The sequence below is a fragment of the Rana temporaria genome, chromosome 3 (assembly GCF_905171775.1).
Source record: "Rana temporaria chromosome 3, aRanTem1.1, whole genome shotgun sequence".
In the NCBI taxonomy this organism is placed as follows: domain Eukaryota; kingdom Metazoa; phylum Chordata; class Amphibia; order Anura; family Ranidae; genus Rana; species Rana temporaria.
In genome coordinates this window covers 197,422,801-197,444,377 of record NC_053491.1, presented here as the reverse complement: position 1 = coordinate 197,444,377, position 21,577 = coordinate 197,422,801, and the positions used below count along the sequence as shown (strand labels likewise).

At 41.2% G+C, this 21,577-nt stretch overlaps 1 protein-coding gene across 2 annotated transcripts in view; it reads right to left on the bottom strand.

The window, feature by feature from the left end:
• HMGA2 (high mobility group AT-hook 2) overlaps positions 1-17,035 on the bottom strand; it is a 149,154-nt gene extending 132,119 nt beyond the window's left edge. Inside the window, exons 1-2 of one of the 2 annotated variants that reach the window (XM_040344092.1) lie at positions 16,515-17,035; positions 12,971-13,060 (exon numbers count right to left, since the gene is read on the bottom strand). In XM_040344092.1, the coding sequence (XP_040200026.1) occupies positions 12,971-13,060; positions 16,515-16,619 (195 nt within the window). In that variant the 5' untranslated portion in view covers positions 16,620-17,035. The remainder of the gene's footprint in view (positions 1-12,970; positions 13,061-16,514) is intronic. The other variant, XM_040344091.1, reaches the window with a different exon arrangement.
• Positions 17,036-21,577: the final 4,542 nt, after the last annotated feature.

Sequence of the window (21,577 nt, the reverse complement as noted above, 5' to 3'; positions counted from 1 at the left end):
AAAAAGAAAACCGATTGCTATGCAGAGTTTATGGAGAATTTTTTTTTTTTGCAAAATGTGTATGCTTTGTAATCCGTCTGCTTTGCCATTCAAAGACAAGGTTGCTTAAAGCAGGATATAATAAGCCTCTTCAGTTAAAAGCAATTAATCACATAAGAGCACTTTTAATAATGTAGACATCAGGCATCTAGCATTCATCAAGCAGAAAACCTGGTGCAATATAATGTGAGGTTTACCTGTTATGCAACATGAACTATGAATGCAACAAACACAATGTTACACATTTTGGCACTAATATAATTAACTTTCCTCATATACTAATGTCTGCCAATTTCACCTGTGCACAGTACAGTGGGACACAGATGGGTTGCCTTTGCTTCCTTGTTTAATTACACTTTGCTACATACTTTTGCTACCTTTGTGCTACTTCTTTATGCAGTATGTACATATACAGCCATTGCAGCTCACTTTTTTTTTTTTCTTTAAAGGTTTTGATCTTGAGTGAGAACCACTCTGTTACAGATGTGCATGCAAATTGGCCACAAATTTGTGTTTACAAGCTTTATCGTCTGAGAAAAATTATATTTCTTTCCACCCAATCCTGAGATTTAGGCTTGGTGTACACCTGCGTGTGAAGTGGCTCACAGCAGGGGTCCGGTACATCCCTGTTCACCATTTTGGTCCAATTATTTGGCATGATTTTTATGACTGAATTCACCCCTGAAATGGACCAGTAGATGCACAGGACTGTCCTGAAGCTGTGTGAACGGGCTCCATTGCGAGCCGGTCACTGGCTCGACATGCGACTTGGATGCAGGGAGAAACTGCATCCAATTCACAATAGTGTGAACCCAGCCTTAGACAGCCCTTCTAGACAACCCAGCCAGCCTGGTGACCTGATTTTTATCTACTGCAGTTAAACAGTACAGCTTAGTCACCATGCCCACAGACTGATCGTTCACCTCTCCGCTCTGTCATATGTTCAATACATTCTTCATCATTGCATGTACATTCAAGAAACTGTACTGGCTTCAAGTGCTGACTGCCCATCTCTCCCAGTCTGAGTGCTGCCAAAAAGAGGATTACACAATCAAGCCTTTGAGTACTTTCAATAATTGCGATCAAAAATATAATACTGCCTGGAGCCTGCATGTTCTCCCTGTGCCTGTGTGGGTTACGTCCAGGTACTTCGGTCTCCTTAGGAATATTATATACATATGCTCAAGTACGCTCTGTCAGCTCGATAAAGAGAATGGGCAATTAAACAGGTCTCTATAGCAGGGAGTCCATGTATGAAAGTTCAAATGCAGCACAATGTGTGTTGGTGGTGACAGGCTGACTGTGGATGGCTGCCGGCTCATAACAAGGTAGAAGGGGCTCTGTAGACAGTAAAACACAAAATAGAGCAGCGCCATCTAAGTGCAGCAATGTTAAAACATTTTTAATATAGGACAGACAATTTGGAACTCACAAGATCGTAGAGATCACAGTGCATGTAGGAAGGTATACAAGGTTCATCCACTCTTGGGGGAAGGAGGTAGACTCGCAGGTGGAGAGGCAGCTGATGTTCCCGGCTGTGCTGGTGGCTCCCAGGTTATCCCTGGTTCTCAGAATATGCTCAGGGCGGCTGGACACGTCACTTCCGGATGGAGAGGGAGTGGGGAGGAGCGCGTGTTTGGAGCATGCGTTTCCTTTCACACTCCAAAAACATGCTGATAGGGTAACTGGCTCCTGTATAAATTGGCCCTAGTATGTGTATATACTTTAGATTGTAAATTCCTTGAGGGCAGAGACTGGTATAAATGTACAATATATATGTAAAGTGCTGCCAATTAACATCTTAAATCAAAAGTTTAGAAGCTCTTGCAGTTTTTTTGCCAAAGCTTCTAAACTCAACTCCAAAGCTTCTAAACTCAACTAAACTTCTAAACTCAACTCCATTAAAGCCTATGGGGTTGATTTACTAAAGGTGAATAGGCTGTACACTCTGCAGGTACAATTGCTCCAGAGCTTAGTAAATGAGCTAAAGCTTCACTTTGCAAAGAATACCCAATCACGTGCAAGGAGAAAAAAAAACAGCAGCACTTTTGCTTGCAAATAATTAGATGATGGAAGTCGGCAGAGCTTCTTCTGATTACTTAAGCTCTGGAGCAACTGCTCTTGCAGAGTGCAACTGCACTTTGCAACGTGCACAGTCTATTTGCCTTCAGTAAATCAACCCCTGTGTCCATGTACACATAGGGGGTTATTTACCAAAGGCAAATCCACTTTGCACTACAAGTGCACATGAAAGTGCACTGAAAATGCACTTTCAAGTGCAGCCGCTGTAGATCTGAGTTTTTTTTTGCTTGAACATGATTGGATGATGAAATCAGCAGAGCTTCCCCTCATTTCAGATCTACCCCTCAGATCTACATCAATCTACAGCGACTGCACTTACAAGTGCACTTGTAGTGCAGAGTGGATTTCCCTTTAGTAAATCAACCCCATAGGCTTTTAGGATAGTTTAGGAGCTGCGGTTAGGGGAGGGTCAACCACCTTCAACCTCCCTCTCCTGAACGCGGAAGAATAGCACTCAGGATAGGACTGTTTTGACCGTTGGCCGCAAAAGGTGGTGGAATCGAAGCATAATTTTGTCATGTTTAACCTGACAGTCATAATAGGCTATGTGTACATGAAGCCTTAGAGGGTGACCAGCCCAAACTACGAAAACTGAAATTTAGAGATTGCACACTACATGGTGTATGGTTGTAAGGTCAGGGACATTTCAGGGTTAGTTCTCTTTTGCACACCTATTAAGTCAATGCATTGCTGAATTGGGGCAAGATTAATGAGTTTGCTGCTTTAAAAGCTGCACCTACATAAAGTATTGTTAACATTTAGTTGTGTCCAGTGTAGCAATGTTATGCAAATGTAATGATTTAAAATGGTCAGTGTACCCTTTAGTTAAATACTTTCATTCACTGACATGGAACAAATATAATATACAGGCATACCCCACTCTTAAAGCGGGGGTTCACCCTTAGAGGGCACTTTTCCCCCTTCGCTTCCTGCTCGTTATTACTAGGGGAATCGGCTATTTATTTTAAAATATGTGCAGTACTTACCCGTTTACGAGACGCATCCTCTCCGTCGCTTCCGGGTATGGGCTTCGGGAATGGGCGTTCCTTCTTGATTGACAGGTTTCCGAGAGGCTTCCGACGGTCGCATCCATCGCGTCACGATTTTCCGAAAGAAGCCGAACGTCGGTGCGCAGGCGCAGTATAGAGCCGCACCGACGTTCGGCTTCTTTCGGCTACGAGTGACGCGATGGATGCGACCGTCGGAAGCCTCTCGGAAGAATGTCAATCAAGAAGGAACGCCCGCTCCCGAAGACCATACCCGGAAGCGACGGAAGAAGATGCAGCTCGAAAACGGGTAAGTACTGCACCTATTTTAATACAAATAGCCGATTCCCCTAGACCGAACGAGCAGGAATCTAGGGGAAGAAAAAAAAAAAATTTAGAAATGGGTGAACTCCCGCTTTAAGTACACAATGGGGTTTATTTACTAAAGCTGGAAAGCCCAAAATCTGGCTCACTTTTGCATAAAGACCAATGAGCTTCCAGGTTTTTTTTAGCAGGCTTAATTGAACAAGCTGGGGTTAGAAGATCATTGGTTTCTATGCAGAAGTGAGCCTGATTTTGCGCTTTCCAGCTTTAGTAAATAAACCCTATTGTGTACTTAAAAGTGGGGTATGCCTGTATAGGGTCACAGACTCCAAAAATTAAAGCCAATAGGTCTGTGTAGTAGCCATTTAACAAGCATCAGCAGTAGTTGTTCAATATTGGAAGCCACATGTTTTCTTCAGGTAAGGTTTACGTTGGAGCTGACCTAAAGCCATGATATTGTGTCATCTTACCTATCCCCCACATCAAATGCAAACTTATACCCCTGAAATTAGAGTGATAGTAAAGATTCAACTTTTTTTATCTAAATAATAAACAAGCCATACTTATCTGCTCTGTGCAATGGTATTGCACAGAGCAGCCTTGATCCTCTTCTTCTGGGGACTCCCACCAGCGCTACAGACTCTTCCTCTATGGCGAGTGCCCACCATAAAAAGCTGCTTTCTAGGGGGGGGGGCATGCAGACTCACTCCCGAGCACCATTTGGGGTAGTACTAACACTATATTGTATAAGGTATACCTACTATTGTGAGTTTGGGTCCATGTAAAATCTGCATTGATGTCCACAAAAGCATGATACTTTCTGGCTGATGGTTGCTGAATTCTATAACAATATACTGGGTCAGCAACTCCATGATCCCCTACCCTTATTTACATTTAATGTTCTTACAGAAAATCTGAACAGGAAATAGTGGTAAGAACACTATTTAAAATCTTGTCTCCATCCTGTTCTTTTCAAAATGCCGATATTCCTTTTAAGTGACCATGCCATGTTACCATTTTACTTTGTATACATGTCTAATGTAAATATTAGAGGATTACCGGGACTAGCCATACATTCTTTAGGCCATTTTACGGAAAGAATACCTAAACTGTCTTACAGGCCATCTTTTATCCACATACGAAAATCAAATCCCTTTAGTACTGATGCCAGTCCTAAGTTATGACAAACCACACATAAAATAAAATCTGGGCATGGCTAGGGGCAAAGCAAATTAGATTATGGCTGTGAATGGTGGGCATGGCCTTGTCTATAAGACCATTGATGAAGAAGGAACAGCCATTATACCTACACATGCATTTTTTACAGTCTTAACAATCTTCAAGGTTACTAAAGCCAATCCCAAATTGCGGATCTTGAGAAGATGTAAAGACCAATAGTACACTATATTCATAATATGTTGAATACAATTATAATTGTATAGCTGCACACCTTTTTATGAATCATGAAACCTATCGAACTCCTTTTCTCTTATGTCATAAACTACTCTAACATACAGGAACCTGTCAATCACAAGACTTTAAATGGAACTTGCCATTCTTTGATTCCTGGGCTACATACCATGCTAGTTTTGAAGTAGTGATGTTTAATCTATTCAGCTTCGCTGCAAGTAATGTCACAGCCCTGAAACTGGCCTCTAACCAGGGATCCAAAAACTGTTTACATTTGAGATTTCTCACACATGTACTGTATTTTGGTTCATGACAGATTACTCTCAATGTAGCTGCTATTTATATGTAAAACTCCAATCACATATTTCATAGGATTTTTCAGAGCCTACTGTAGGAGCAGAGTAAGCATCTGCCTAGCCATTGATGGTCTATTAACACACACACATTAACACTTTTTTTTATAGTAGTGTAGAAGTTCCCCAACTTAGACTTAATGTTATACTGTAAGATGTAATTAAAGAAGTTTGTATTCTTCTCTACCAATTATAAAAACCAATCAGAGTTCACTTAGTTTAGGTTAGATCATTATACTATGGGGGTTATTTACGAAAGGCAAATACACTTTGCACTACAAGTGCAAAGTGCAGTCACTGTAAATCTGAGGGGTAGATCGAAAATGAGGGGAAGCTCTGCTGATTTTATTATCCAATCATGTGCAAGCTAAAATGCTGTTATTTATTTTCCTTGGATGTCCCCCTTGGATCTACAGCGACTGCATTCCAAGTGCACTTTCAGTGCAATTTCAAATGCACTTTGCACTTGTAGTGCAAAGTGGATTTGCCTTTAGTAAATAACCCCCAATGCATTCTTATAAGTTGCTATGGGTAACTGTAAAAAAAAAAACAAAAGAAAGAAAAAAGACAAAAAAAAAAACACCCTTCTTTAATGAATAAAGCAGTGCATTTATTTTCAAAGTACACAAATTCTGTCTAACAAGTATTTTTTATTGCTTTCACATATGTACTTATTTATCATGCCAAATTCTCATTATGGCATTTCATATAAAATGTTTGCAGGTTACCCTTAACTTTTTATACAGTGTAGTTGCCTGAATCACAACTGGAATGACATCAATTAAAAGGGTAAGCAACCAGTAGTAATCAGTGATTTTACTTAGGATATTAGCTGAAGAACAAAAACACAAAACTGCTGTAGGCATGAAGTGCAGGCACCTAGGGTTTCTGCACAAAATTTGCAGTAACTTCTAATACCATGCAGATAAGGCTTATTGATGAGTTGTACCAGCAGACAAAGCCCTGGCACATCCTCATAGTGCTGAAACTCAACTACCTCCTTCTATATTGTGCCAGTAGGCCAGCTCATCACAGTGACGGGACAAAAGAAATGTGAGGAGAAGTGTAACATTCGATCACATAGCTAAAAATATTATTAATATTTAGCATCTGATCGCACCTGGACTGCGTTTCAACGGTGTGAACTTGCCCTAAAACAAATCAGATTTTTTTCCCCCTCATTTCCAAAGTGTATTTCAAACTTTTACATTTGTATACAAATAGGTAACCAGGAAGAAAAATATATATATTTATCCCAAAGAATGAAGTTATATTTTTGCCCTTGCATCCTGCATTTATGTCTATAAGCTACGTGTTGACTGCGAATTTTGGCTTTTCTTTACTGGTTTTTCAATGGACCCATCACAAAATACTGTAATACACTATGAAAGTGTCTAGTTTCTTAAGCATCTGGATAGCGATATAAACTTCAAATAGGTAACCATGATTATTTCAACATACATCATTCAACCAGCAAACAATGCCCACTCACTAATTGTTGGTTAGTTCTTAGGGTACATTAATAGTCTCAAAAAGATTAAAACCTGCGAATTTCCAACATTCTGAAGTGTAGAAAAGTCATTACAAATAATTTTTCTAAACAACTGAGAGTTAAATTTTTAATAAATCAGGAATTGGTAATATCCAAGTCCAACATTCTATACAGAAGAGATTTAAGAAATATTCTAAAGCAATATGTTTCTTCTTATGAATAAATAAATCACATTGTGCTGACTAACATACAGTTTATCTAGCACTTTGCTCAGTACCAAGAGATATAACTGTGCTATAAAAATAACACTTGTTACATCTTAAAAGCAATAGATTTGTTTAATCTAACCAAATAAATACCCTTAAGAGTGCAGTGCATATAGCTTTACAAACTAAACACTTAAAAAAAAGCTATAGTCATAGTATACACTTTCATTTTATATGAGCATTGAAATAGCAATATAAATTGGATCTATATTTGACAATCCAATATAAACTTACTTGAACAATCTCTTTTCATGTTGTGCATTCTGCCTGTCTGCCCTGCATGCTTTGAAGCTTCTCCTCTGCTGTTTACTTTCAATTTCGAAGGACTACATATCCCATGGTACCTTGCTACCTGCAAGCGATTCCTGTACTGACTCCACCTCCTAAAATTCCTACTCTCAGAATCTCTGCAGTTCATAAGGCATTGCCTGCTCACAGAATTCAAGAAAGTAAATGTGTGACATTCTCTAAAAAGAAAGGGCCCTTTCACATGAGTGGGCCGATGGGGTCTGCCTTTCAGTTTTTCAGGCAGGCCAGATCTAGCCCTTCATTCTTCTCTATGAAGTGGTGGATGTAAACGGATATGTGTCCATTTATACCCACCTACATCCAATCCATTCCCCTTCCGTCTAGCGGATCGGGATCGGATGGCAGTCAGGTGTTTTTTGACAGGAAGTCATAACGTCAACGCGCATGCACATCGCTAAGGATTTTGGATGTTGTCGTTTTAATGCGTCTTTAAAGGGGTGGTTCCCCCTAAAACACATTGCTAACAATAGATTCGTAAGACCCGTTACACTGCGGGTAGGCTGGCTTTTTTTTTTTAGTACATACCGATATCTCCCCGTCTCGTTCCTTGTCGGTGGGCGTTCCTAGTTGATTGACGTTCCTCGGACGGGCGCGTACGTGACGTCACGACTTTCCGAAAGAAGCCGAACGTCGCTGCGCATGCGCCGTATAGAGCCGACTCTATACGGCGCATGAGCAGCGACGTTCGGCTTCTTTCGGAAAGTCGTGACGTCACGTACGCGCCCGTCCGAGGAACGTCAATCAACTAGTTCCGCCCACCGCCTAGGGACAAGACGGGGAGATCTCGGTATGTACGAATAAAAAAAAAAAAAAGCCAGCCTACCCGCAGTGTAACGGGTCTTACGAATCTATTGTTAGAAATTAGTTTTAGGGGGAACCACCGCTTTAACTCTAGCATGCATGTAAGTGTTTCTAACCGATTTTAATAAACATATCTGCCGCATTTACACTACTAGAAGTGGTTTTGGTTCTCTTTCATGTTATATGCTCATATGGTGATTGGGATGGAGGAGGGAATCGCTATGTGATGTACAGAGCTTTATGGGGATTGACTGCTACAGTGGCAACAAGCATTGTTTGACTTCTCTGTTCAGTCACAAAATCTCTAGTAAGCCATAGGGGGATATTTACGAAAGGCAAATCCACTTTGCACTACAAGAGCAAAGTGCACTTGAAATTGCACTGAAAGTGCACTTGGAAGTGCAGTTGCTGTAAATCTGAGGGGTAGATCTGAAATGAGGGGAATCTCTGCTGATTTTATCACCCAATCATGTGCAGCTAAAATTAAATGCTGTTTTTTATTTTCCTTGCATGTCCCCCTTGGATCTACAGTGACTGCACTTCCAAGTACAATTTCAAGTGCACTTTGCACTTTTAGTTTGCACTTGTAGTGCAAAGTGGATTTGCATATCGTAAATAACCCCCATAGATCGTTTAGTGGAGGACACATGGGGGTTATATACTAAAGGCAAATCCACTTTGCACTACAAGTGCAAACTAAAAGTGAAAAGTGCACTTGAAAGTGCAGTCGCTGTAGATCCGAGAGGAACATGCAAGAAAAATAAATAAAAAAGCATTTTAGCCTGCACATGATTGGATAATAAAATCAGCAGAGCTTCCCCTCATTTCAGATCTTCCCCTCAAATTTACAGTGACTGCACTTCCAGTGCAATTTCAAGTGAACATTGCACTTGTAGTGCAAAGTGGATTTGCCTTTAGTAAATAACACCTGTGGTGTTACTATGCTTGTTTATGTATCTAAGGTGGAAACATACTACAGTTTTATCCCTGGTGTTCACTCAAGTAGTCACTGTGGTGTATTTATTATGGACACTTGGGACTTTCTGACATCATTTTTTTATTTTATTTATCTTGATGTATATTTGGTATATTTAACATATATCACTATCCTGTTTGTATAGAATATCCTATACTGCTAGCTGCTTTTCTTACCTTACATTATTCCTTGCAGCTTTTTCCTGTTGTATTTATTTCCTTTTATCTAGAGGGGCTCACAGCTAGGCACACTCTACTGCATACAGGCCTGAGCTAAAGGCAGATGGGTTCCTGGAAATAAATGCTACATCTATCATCTGCCCTTACTCAAGATAAACAGCTGCTAGAAATGCCAGGGGGTGTGGGTTCAAAGAGATCTCACAACAAAAAGCATGGAAACAAGGTTGAGTTTGCTTTGAATATTAAAAAGTTATTAAAATGCATTTCCAGTTTGTGGTGCTTAATACATTGAAGTTTTACTTTAAAATGTATGGTACCCCAACATTTCTTATTCCTTATATGTGTCTGTTGTACCATGTACAGTACTTATATTAAAGTGGTTGTATAGTCTTTTTTTGTACTTTTACCTACAGGTAAGCCTATAATAAGTCTTACCTGTAAGTAAAAAAAAAAATACTTCCTAAACCTTTACGGTTTAGGAGATATTCCCCTCGCAATGAGCCGCTGACTGCAGCGGTGCATGTGCACAGGGGATTCTCGGCTGAACGCCCGGTAGACGTTGGACCTTGCCGGAAAGAAGTCTCCCGTGCATGCGCGGGAGTGACGACATTGCGGCTCCAGCCACTCACATCGTTGGAGCCGCGATACCCAGAAGACATGCCGAGGCAACATGTCAGCTACCTTGGCGTGGACCAGGTAAATTACCGACGCCTCGTTCTGAGGTAAGTATTTCATAATGAGCTAGTATGCGGTGCATACTAGCTCATTATGCCTTTTGCCTTACATGGACTATACAACCACTTTAAAAAGTATTTCTGTTCTCTTTTTTGCATTGCTTCCTTTGTGTGAAATACCTGTGAAATACCTTGTGATCTTTCCAGTCCCCCTGCTTTCCTATTTCAAACTGACCACGCTAGGAATGGTAAAACATTGTTGTGCTGGCACAGCCTGCCTTACCTCCAACAACTAAGGCTTGTGCTGGCACATCCCCTTGCTAGGAAGATCAGGTTATTTCTCTCTCTCTCTGCCTCCTACTGACACAACATTTCACACACACACACACACACACACACACACAGTTTCTGGTTATATTCCATTTTTAAAGGGGCATACATTTCAGATAAAAAAAAAATATTATTCTTTGAATTTGTATTATTTGCTTTCCTAACAGGTCACATACATTTTTAATTGTGATGTGTAATTGTTCGCGAGAGGACACCCAATCAATTAATCATGAAAAACATATCATGCCTGCTAAGAGGGTTGTAAAGTTGCTCGCTCAGATTCCATGTTGTGGACATAGTAGTAAATTCCACAGAGTTCATTTATGAACACAGGGTGCACACCATTCCTCCCTCTGCTCAGCTTCTTAAAAATGCTTAAGTCCGCCTTCTCTAGGAGGGGTATGTAAGGGGACCATCATGCAATGGAAGACTAATGCATCCAAGAACCTTTTTTTTAACTGATTGTTACAGAGGCTCCAAATCATATTGTACCCCCAGATTACAATTAGAATACACGTGTAGACAACAGTAGAAAACAAAAACACAAAAGGCATACAAGCCTTAGATTAAACAATGATTCAAACAAGTTAACATATGTCATTACTTTCTGTGTAGCAAACAGACTTTTTGATAGGCCCCGAACACACCACCGAGTTTCTCGGCAGAATTTAGCCAGAAACTCGATCGGAGCCGTATTCTGCCGAGAAACCCGGCCGTGTGTACACTTTCGGCCGAGGAAGCCGACGAGTTCCTCGTCGAGCCAAATAGAGAACATGTTCTCTATTTCCTCGTTGTTCAATGAGAAAAGTTGGCTCGCCGAGATCCTCGGCGGCTTCACACAGAACTCGACGAGCAAAACGATGAGTTTTGCCCGTCGAGTTCCTCGGACGTGTGTACAGGGCCTTACTCTGATCAAGTCAGAACCATTTTCACTAGTTTTTTTATGACTGAATTGACAAAAAAAGCAATCAGGTTAAAAATTCCCATTGCTTTTATGTCAATCATGTGGTGTTTACAAAAACTGATTGCTTTCAGTTTATTTTTAATTGTTCGATCACTTAATTTTCCCAGCAAAAAGTTATTGCGCCAAAAACGCTGGTATGGTCTGTATAGTTTGCGTGTTTACACGCGTATATGCCTGTAAAAATGTTACTGACTCCAAGAATGCCAAGTATTCAAATAATATAATCTACCATTCAGGGAGGGGGGGGGGTTCTTTTCTGAAAATAATGACAGCTGGAACTGAATACAGTAAAGGTGTTTTCCAGAGGTACCAAGGAAGGATGTAAGATTTGGCTAGTTATCAGTCATCATGTAAAAAGATAATGCACATGTTTACTTTATTATATACAGTGTAATTGCTCTTACTTCCCAAAATAAAACAAAGCATTGTTGTGTGCTTCTGGCAACTTGAACAATCAAATTAGACCTCAAACCATAAGAATGTAGAAAAATATCAACACAGTGTTAGCCACCTGGAACATCTCAAATGTTCCAATTATTCTGTTAAATGAGGATAAGAACAACTGTTCTTACTTCACAGAATGACAACTATGTAAATGTTACTTGTTGATAGCTGTCATTAGAGAAATTTGCTTTACTGGTGTAAATGGATAAATAATGGGCCATTTTAGGGGAACCATCTACACAACATATAGGTTTGTTTTATACAGAAATGTGACCTTTTGGTTACTATATGCTATTTCAAGCATGAAATAAATACAAGTGGTGACAGCAAAACAATGCTGCAGAAGTTGAACACTAGTCAAGTGGGGGGGGGGGGGGGTAGAGGCTAAGGTTTTGCGATTTACTATAACAGTCTTTTTTTTTTTTTTGCAAATTCTTTATAAGTCTCTAATTTTATTTTTTTTATTGTTTGTGAATTCTTTATAACAGTCTCTGATTTAATTTTGTTGGTGAATTCTTTAAAACAGTCTCTGATTTTTTTTATTTTTTTTTTGTGAATTCTTTATCTGATTTTTGTTTTTTATTATTATTATTCTTTATAACAGTCTCTGATATTTTTTGTTGTTGTTGTTGTGAATTCTTTATCTTATTTATCTGATTTTTATTATTATTATTATTATTATTATTATTATTATTATTATTATTCTTTATAACAGTCTCTGATTTTTTTTTGTGAATTTTTTATAACAGTTGGATTGTATTATTATTATGTGTGAATTTCTTTTTAACAGTCTCTGATTATAATTTTTTTGTGAATTCTTTATAACAGTCTCTGATTTTTTTATTTTATTTTTTGTGAATTCTTTATCTGATTTTTGTTTTTTATTATTATTATTCTTTATAACAGTCTCTGATATATATTTTTTTGTTGTTGTTGTGAATTCTTTATCTGATTTATTTTTATTATTATTATTCTTTATAACAGTCTGATTTTTTTTTATTTTTTTTTTGTGAATTCTTTATAACAGTTGGATTATATTATTATTATGTTTGAATTCTTTATATCAGTCTCTGATTATAATTTTTTTGTGAATTCTTTATAACAGTCTCTGATTTTATTATTATTATTCTTTATAACAGTCTCTGATTAATTTTTTTTGTTGTGAAGTCTTTATAACAGTCTGATTTTATTATTATTATTATTCTTTATAACAGTCTCTGGGTTTTTAACATTTACCATGTCAGTAAATGTGCATGGGCTTTAAATGAGAGAAATAGCAGAGCTCCATAGAAATCACACACTTTGGCCACACATTTCGAGAGCATGTGCTGCTAAGCTCACCTTTTGTGCAGATTTTGAAGGACCTTTGTTTTTGCTCCCCTTAGGTCTTCCTCTGGGTCTTTTAGGAGAAGGCTCTCCAGTTGCTGGCTCCTAAATACAGAAACAAACTTGATATAGCAGAAAGAATTTAACATGGGAAAATCTCCTACACTGCTAAATCTCAAAAGGCAGCTAAACCTTCTTTTGCCATGATATACTGTACTATTAAAAACCCTTACAAGGAAACATATGTAACTAATGTACGAAATCCCAATGATTTGAAGGAAAGGAAAACATTTACACACTGAGATAGGTAATAAAAATCGAAGTTGTGCTCTCTGGGCTGGAACTTTTCCTAACCAATGACATAAAGCTCATTACAATATATAGCCTGAAATAGGAAAAACAATGAGCATGTGACCTAACAGTAATCCTTACAATGCTGAAAATGCATTTTATTCAGTGCAATCCAAAAGGGAACATTTCCAAGCACACACATGTGGTTTCTCCAAAACAAAGATTGATACTTCAATATATATAAAAAAAACAAAACAAAAAGACCAAAAACAACTGTGACGAATTCTGGGCACAGTGAATGACATCGGTCTGGAAGGAGAATGTTGTGAACTATTTTATGACATGGGAAAAAAAACTGCAACAACACCAATCTTTTGTAAACAAGACCTTCTACTCAGGACAAGTCAGCATGTTTTTGTAAAAAAAAACACAATACAAAACAAAAAACATACTTTGCTGATACTGCATCATGTGACTTGGTTACAACATAGTATGATAATCAGGATAAAAGCACTGCCTCGACAGTAAATCTTCATAGCCCTTTAAAGCCCTTTATTTAAAAGTCCCAGCACCGATGTGAAAGTTCTGTGCGGAATTACAGCACCAGGGATAGCTTGGCTTGGTGAGAACTGTGTGTAAATGTATTTTCCCTCCAAGCAAAACCACACATAGCCCATAGCTGGGCACACAGGAGCTGAAATGAAGCCATGAATGAAAGCAGCCGCAGGCAGCAGCTCAGCACAGAACTGCATGAAACATTTATTGTGGCAGATCGACACGGCAAGGGAGGCTTTGCCATCCAACTTACACAGGCAATCGCATCAAAGCGCAACATGCATGCTACAAAGAGGGGAATTCCCATTGTCTGCAAGGGAAGCTTTGTGCAGAGGCGGCAAGCATGGCAAGGTAAAGCCCCTCTCTCGCTTGCACTCGCTCTGTGCGATCTCCTGTCGCTTAGCTAAAGGACAAGTGAGGTCTGGCTGACCCCCTGCATGCACTCACTCCTAGTAAGGTGAACACATATGAAAACAGAATACCATAAGTAGGACCCATGTATACACAGACCCTCATAACGTGAACACACACATATGAAAACAGAATACCGTAAGGAGGACCCATGTATACACAGACCCCCATAACGTGAACACACACATATGAAAACAGAATACCGTAAGGAGGACCCATGTATACACAGACCCCCATAACGTGAACACACACATATGAAAACAGAATACCGTAAGGAGGACCCATGTATACACAGACCCCCATAACGTGAACACACACATATGAAAACAGAATACCATAAGGAGGACCCATGTATACACAGACCCTCATAACGAGGACACACAGGTGAATGGGACTGCAGGCATGCACTGACCCCCCATGAGGGCACACATATGGGACTGCAGGCAGACAACGACTCCCATTAATAGAACACACACATACACATGGGTGAATGGGACTGCAGGCATGCAAGGGTTCCCATAAGAAGAACATATACATATACATGGGTGAATGGGACTGCAGGCATGCAAGGACTCCCATAAGAAGAACATATACATACACATGGGTGAATGGGACTGCAGGCAGACAACGACTCCCATAAGAAGAACACACACATACACATGGGCGAATGGGACTGTAGGCATGCAAGGACTCCCATAAGAAGAACATATACATACACATGGGTGAATGGGACTGTAGGCATGTAAGGATTCCCATAAGTAGAACACACACATGGGTGAATGGGACTCTAGGCATGCAAGGACTCCCATAAGAAGAACATATACATGGGTGAATGGGACTGCAGGCATGTAAGGACTCCCATTAGAAGAACATATACATACACATGGGTGAATGGGACTGCAGGCATATAAGGATTCCCATAAGGAGAACACACACAGGTGAATGGGACTGCAGGCTGCACTGACTCCCATAAGAAGAACACACACATACATATGGGTGAATGGGACTGTAGGCATGTATGGATTCCCATTAAAGGAAGATAATACACATGGGTGAATAGAACAGTAGGCATGCAAGAACTCCCATTAGAATAATATACACATAGGTGAATAGGACTGTAGGCATGCAAGAACTCCCATAAGAAGGACATGCACTTATACATGGGTGAATAAGAAGAATATACACATGAGTGAATAAGGAGAACACATACACATGGGTGAATCAGAAAGATTATACACATGGGTGAATAAGAAGAATATAGACATAAACATGGGTGAATAAAAACAACACACACATACACATGGGTGAATAAGAAGAACATACACATGGGTGAATAAGAAGAACATACACATGGGTGAATAAGAACATACACATGGGTGAATAAGAACATACACATAGGTGAATAAGAAGAATATACACACACACATGGGTGAAGAAGAAGCACATACACATGAGTGAATAAGAAGAACACACACATGGGTGAATAAGAAGAACATACACATACACATGGGTGAAGAAGAACATACACATGGGTGAATAAGAAGAACATACACATACACATGGGTGAATAAGAAGAACATACACATGGGTGAATAAGAACATGCACATGGGTGAATAAGAAGAACACACACATGGGTGAAGAAGAACATACACATGGGTGAAGAAGAAGAACATACACATGGGTGAAGAAGAACATGCACATGGGTGAATAAGAAGAACACACACATGGGTGAAGAAGAACATACACATGGGTGAAGAAGAAGAACATACACATGGGTGAAGAAGAACATGCACATGGGTGAATAAGAAGAACACACACATGGGTGAAGAAGAACATACACATGGGTGAAGAAGAAGAACATACACATGGGTGAAGAAGAACAACATACACATGGGTGAAGAAGAACATATACATGGGTGAAGAAGAACAACATACACATGGTTGAAGAAGAAGAACATACACATGGTTGAAGAAGAAGAACATACACATGGGTGAAGAAGAACATACACATGGGTGAAGAGGAACATACACATGGGTGAAGAAGAACAACATACACATGGGTGAAGAAGAACATACACATGGGTTAACGGGGCTGTAGGCATGCAAGGACTCCCATAAGAACACACACAGAGGTGACTAGGACTGCAGCATGCACTGACCCCCATAAGGACACACACATACACTGAAGTGGATGGGAGTGCAGCATGCACCGACTCTCTCACACACACAGAGGGGTGGATGGAAGTGCAGTGTGGGCTCCATTGTGTGTGATGCTGGGTGCAGGAAGATGCGGGTACTGACTTTTTGCGGTTTCCGGGGTCTCCCTCGTGCCCTCTTCGGTGACTCTTCGGGGGATGCAGGCTGCTCCACGGAGGTGGATTGGCGGGCACTTTCCCTTGAGCTCATGGTGACTGAGTCCTCACAGCCCAGCGATGTGCTCTCTCTGCTGCACCTTGAGGGATCCACGCGAGGAGCCGCTGCCGCCGCCGCACCGGACGTCCTGCTGCTGCCAGAGAAGGGAGAGGAGGAGATCGGGGGGATCTGTATGTATGGACTGAGCACGGGGGGCTTTCACTAGACACAGAACACTCAGCCGCCGATCAATGACACTGCTATGGGATCTGATGATTGGGACAGTTCAGGTCACAGGATGGAAACTGGTGACACCACTTTCCTACACTTCCACTTAGCGCTGCACGTATAAGTATTGCGGGATGCCCACACGTGTGTGTGATTTGGGGGTTAAGGGAGGGCTTGTGTTTGTGTGAGTAGGGCATGTGATAGAAGGACGGCCCACGGATTACAGTGGGATGGCTAGAAAAAACACCTTTACCCGTGGGTGGAAAAAAGAGGAGGAGGCTGCATGAGGAGTGGGCAGGACGCACGGCTGAGGAGCCCGGACACACACATAGGACACAAAACACAACACGGGACACACACATAGGACACAAAACACAACACGGGACACACACATAGGACACAAAACACAACACGGGACACACACATAGGACACAAAACACAACACATATATACACCAAAAGGACACACGGCTGAGGAGCCCGGACACACACATAGGACACAAAACACAACACGGGACACACACATAGGACACAAAACACAACACATATATACACCAAAAGGACACACGGCTGAGGAGCCCGGACACACACATAGGACACAAAACACAACACGGGACACACACATAGGACACAACACGGAACACACACATAGGACACAAAACACAATATATATATATATATATATATATATATATATACCAGAGAGAAAGATACACGGCTGAGGAGCCCGGACACACACATAGAACACAAAACACGACAGGGGACACACATATAGGACACACAATATATATATATATATACACCAAAAGGACTCACGGCTGAGGAACCTGGACACACACATAGGACACAAAACACAACACGGGACACACACATAGGACACAAAACACAACACATATATACACCAAAAGGACACATGGCTGAGGAGCCCGGACACACACATAGGACACAAAACACAACACGGGACACACACATAGGACACAAAACACAACAAATATATACACCAAAAGGACACATGGCTGAGGAGCCCGGACACACACATAGGACACAAAACACAACACGGGACACACACATAGGACACACAACAAAACACATATATACACCAAAAGGACACAAGGCTGAGGAGCCCGGACACACACATAGGACACAAAACACAACACGGGACACACACATAGGGCACAAAACACGGCACATATATACACCAAAAGGACACACGGCTGAGGAGCCCGGACACACACATAGGACACAAAACACAACACATATATATATACCAAAAGGATACATGGTTGAGGAGTCCGGACACACACATAGGACACAAAACACAACACGGGACACACACATAGGACACAAAACACAACACATATATACACCAAAAGGACACACGGCTGAGGAGCAAGGACACACACATAGAACACAAAACACGACAGGGGACACACATATAGGACACACAACGCATATATATATATATACCAAAAGGACACACGGCTGAGGAGCCTGGACACACACATAGGACACAAAACACAAGACGGTACACACACATAACACAACACGGGACACACACATAGGACACAAAACACAACACAGGACACACACATAAGACACAGAACACAAACGGAACACACACATAGGATACAACACAAAACACTGCACGGGACACACACATAGGACACAAAACACAACACGGACACATACATAGGACACAGAACACAAAACTGGACACGCACATAGGGCACAGAACACAACAGGGGACACACACATAGGACACAACACGGGACACACCCATAGGACACAGAACACAACACAGGACACACACATAGGACACAAAACACAACACAGGACACACACATAGGACACAGAACACAACACAGATACACACATAGGACACAACACGGGACACACATAGGACACAACACAGGATACACACATAGGACACAACACAGGACACAAAACACAACACAATACGGGACACACACAGGACACAACACTGCACAGGACACACACATAGGACACAATACTGCACAGGACACGCACATATGACAAAACAGACAACACTGCACGGGACACACACATAGGACACAACACTGAATTGCACATACACATAGGACAAAACACGGGTGAGGAGCCAGGACACACACACAACACTGCATGGGACACACATAGGACATAACACACACACATACACCACATAGAACACAACATATATACACCACATAGGATACAACATATATACAGTGCATAGGATAGAACACAACATACACATAACATAGTACACAACACACATAGAACATGACATATATACAACACCTAGGGCAGAACACACATACAGCATATAGGACAGAACACAACACACATTACGGAACATAGAACAGAACTCAACAGATATACAGCACATAGGGCAGAACACACACAGAGAACACGGGACAGAACACAACACACATAGAGCACATAGGATGGGACATGTATACAGGACATAGAGCAACACAGAGAGCAGGACATATATACAGCATAAAGGTCAGAACACACATAGAGCACATGGGACAGAACGCACATAAAAGAGGACATATATTGTTGCTTGATGCAGCTAAAGCTTTTGATAGTATAGAATGGGACTTTTTGTGGTATTGTTCAGAAAAATGTTGTTTTGGACCCCAGTTTATAAGTTGAATAAAATTACTTTACTTTCACAAGAAGGTAGCCTTGGACGGTGGCGAAGAGATCTAGAGACACTGAAACCCCTTTCACACTGACCTGTTTTTCAGACGGTATAGTGCTAAAAATAGCGCCTAAATACCACCTGAAAAAATCCTGCCCTGCAGTCTTCAGTGTGAAAGCCCAAAGGCTTTCACACTGAAGCGGTGCACTAGCAAGACCGCTCCAAAAGTCCTGCTAGCCGTATCTTTGGAACGGCGAAGGAGCGGGGTGTTTACCACTCCTCCGTCACTCTTTCACATTGAAAGCAATGGAAAACCGCGGTAATACTGCTGGCATTGCGGGCGGTATTAACCCTTTTTCGGCCGCTAGCGGGGGTTAAAACCGCACCGCTAGTGGCCGAATATCGCGGTAAAAAAAAATATTGCGGTATCGCCAGCGCACCACCTGGGCCCAGTGTGAAAAGGGCCTTAGTGATGAGGAATTTGGGCAAGCCTTTAAAAACGTATTTAACTGCTTGCCGACCTGCCGCCGTAGTTTTACGGCGGCAGGTCGGCTCCCCTGCGCGAGAGCCCGTAGCTCTACGTCGGCTCTCTCGCAAGCCACTAGGGGTGCGCTCGCCCCCGACACCCGTGCAACGTGCCCGGCGGGCGCGATCGCCGCCGGGCACCCGCGATTGCTCGTTACAGAGCGGGGACCGGGAGCTGTGTGTGTAAACACACAGCTCCCGGTCCTGTCAGGGGGGGAAATGCTGATCCTCTGTTCATACAACGTATGAACAGAAGATCAGTGATTTCCCTTAGTGAGTCCACCCCCCCTACAGTTAGAACACACCCAGGGACATACTTAACCCCTTCCCGCCCCCTAGTGTTAACCCCTTCACTGCCAGTGGCATTTTTATAGTAATCCAATGCATTTTTATAGCACTGATCGCTATAAAAATGCCAATGGTCCCAAAAATGTGTCAAAAGTGTCCGCCATAATGTCGCAGTACCGAAAAAAAATCGCTGATCGCCGCCATTACTAGTAAAAAAAAATATTAATAAAAATGCCATAAAAATACCCCCTATTTTGTAAGCGCTATAACTTTTGCGCAAACCAATCAATAAACGCTTATTGCGATTTTATTTACGAAAAATATGTAGAAGAATACGTATCGGCCTAAACTGAGGAAATTTTGGGGGGATATTTATTATAGCAAAAAGTAAAAAATATAAATTTTTTTTCAAAATTGTCGCTCTATTTTTGTTTATAGCGCAAAAACTAAAAACCGCAGAGGTCATCGAATACCACCAAAAGAAAGCTCTATTTGTGGGAAAAAAAGGACGCCAATTTTGTTTGGAAGCCACGTCGCACGACCGCGCAATTGTCAGTTAAAGCGACGCAGTGCCGAATCGCAAAAAGTGCTCTGGGGGTTAAGTGGTTAAGGTATCCTTACACTCTGCACAATGTATGACTCAACTTTTTATTATTCATAGAGCTCACTATCATCTAATTGCCCATGATGTATAAACGATACTGGTACACTTATACATGTGTTGTGGTGCTGCCCCAAACTGCAGTTTATATTTGATACTTTGAACTCCTTGGGGGTTATTTACTAAAGGCAAATCCACTTTGCACTACAAGTGCAAAGTGCACTTGAAATTGCACTGAAAGTGCAGTTGCTGTAGATCCGAGGGGGACATGCAAGGAAAATAAAAAAAAATGCATTTTAGCTTGCACATGATTGGATGATAAAATCAGCAGAGCTTCCCCTTATTTCAGATCTTCCCCTCAGATTTACAGCGACTGCACTTACAAGTGTACTTTCAGTGCAATTTCAAGTGCACTTTGCACTTGTAGTTTGCACTCGTAGTACAAAGTGGATTTGCTTTTCGTAAATAACCCCCCTTGTGTTCCACACGGGTACAACCTGACCCAAAAGTAGCATGCCGATAGACACTCTCCCAGATGAGGTGCAAGAGATGTGGCTGAGAACTATGTACATGGCACAGAAACTCATATTGCAAAAATGGATATCAAACTCTCCACCAGAGGAGTAGGACACTACATAGAACAGGACATAAATACAGCACATAGGACAGTAGACATAGAACACATGAGACAGAATACACATAGAACAGGGCATATATACAG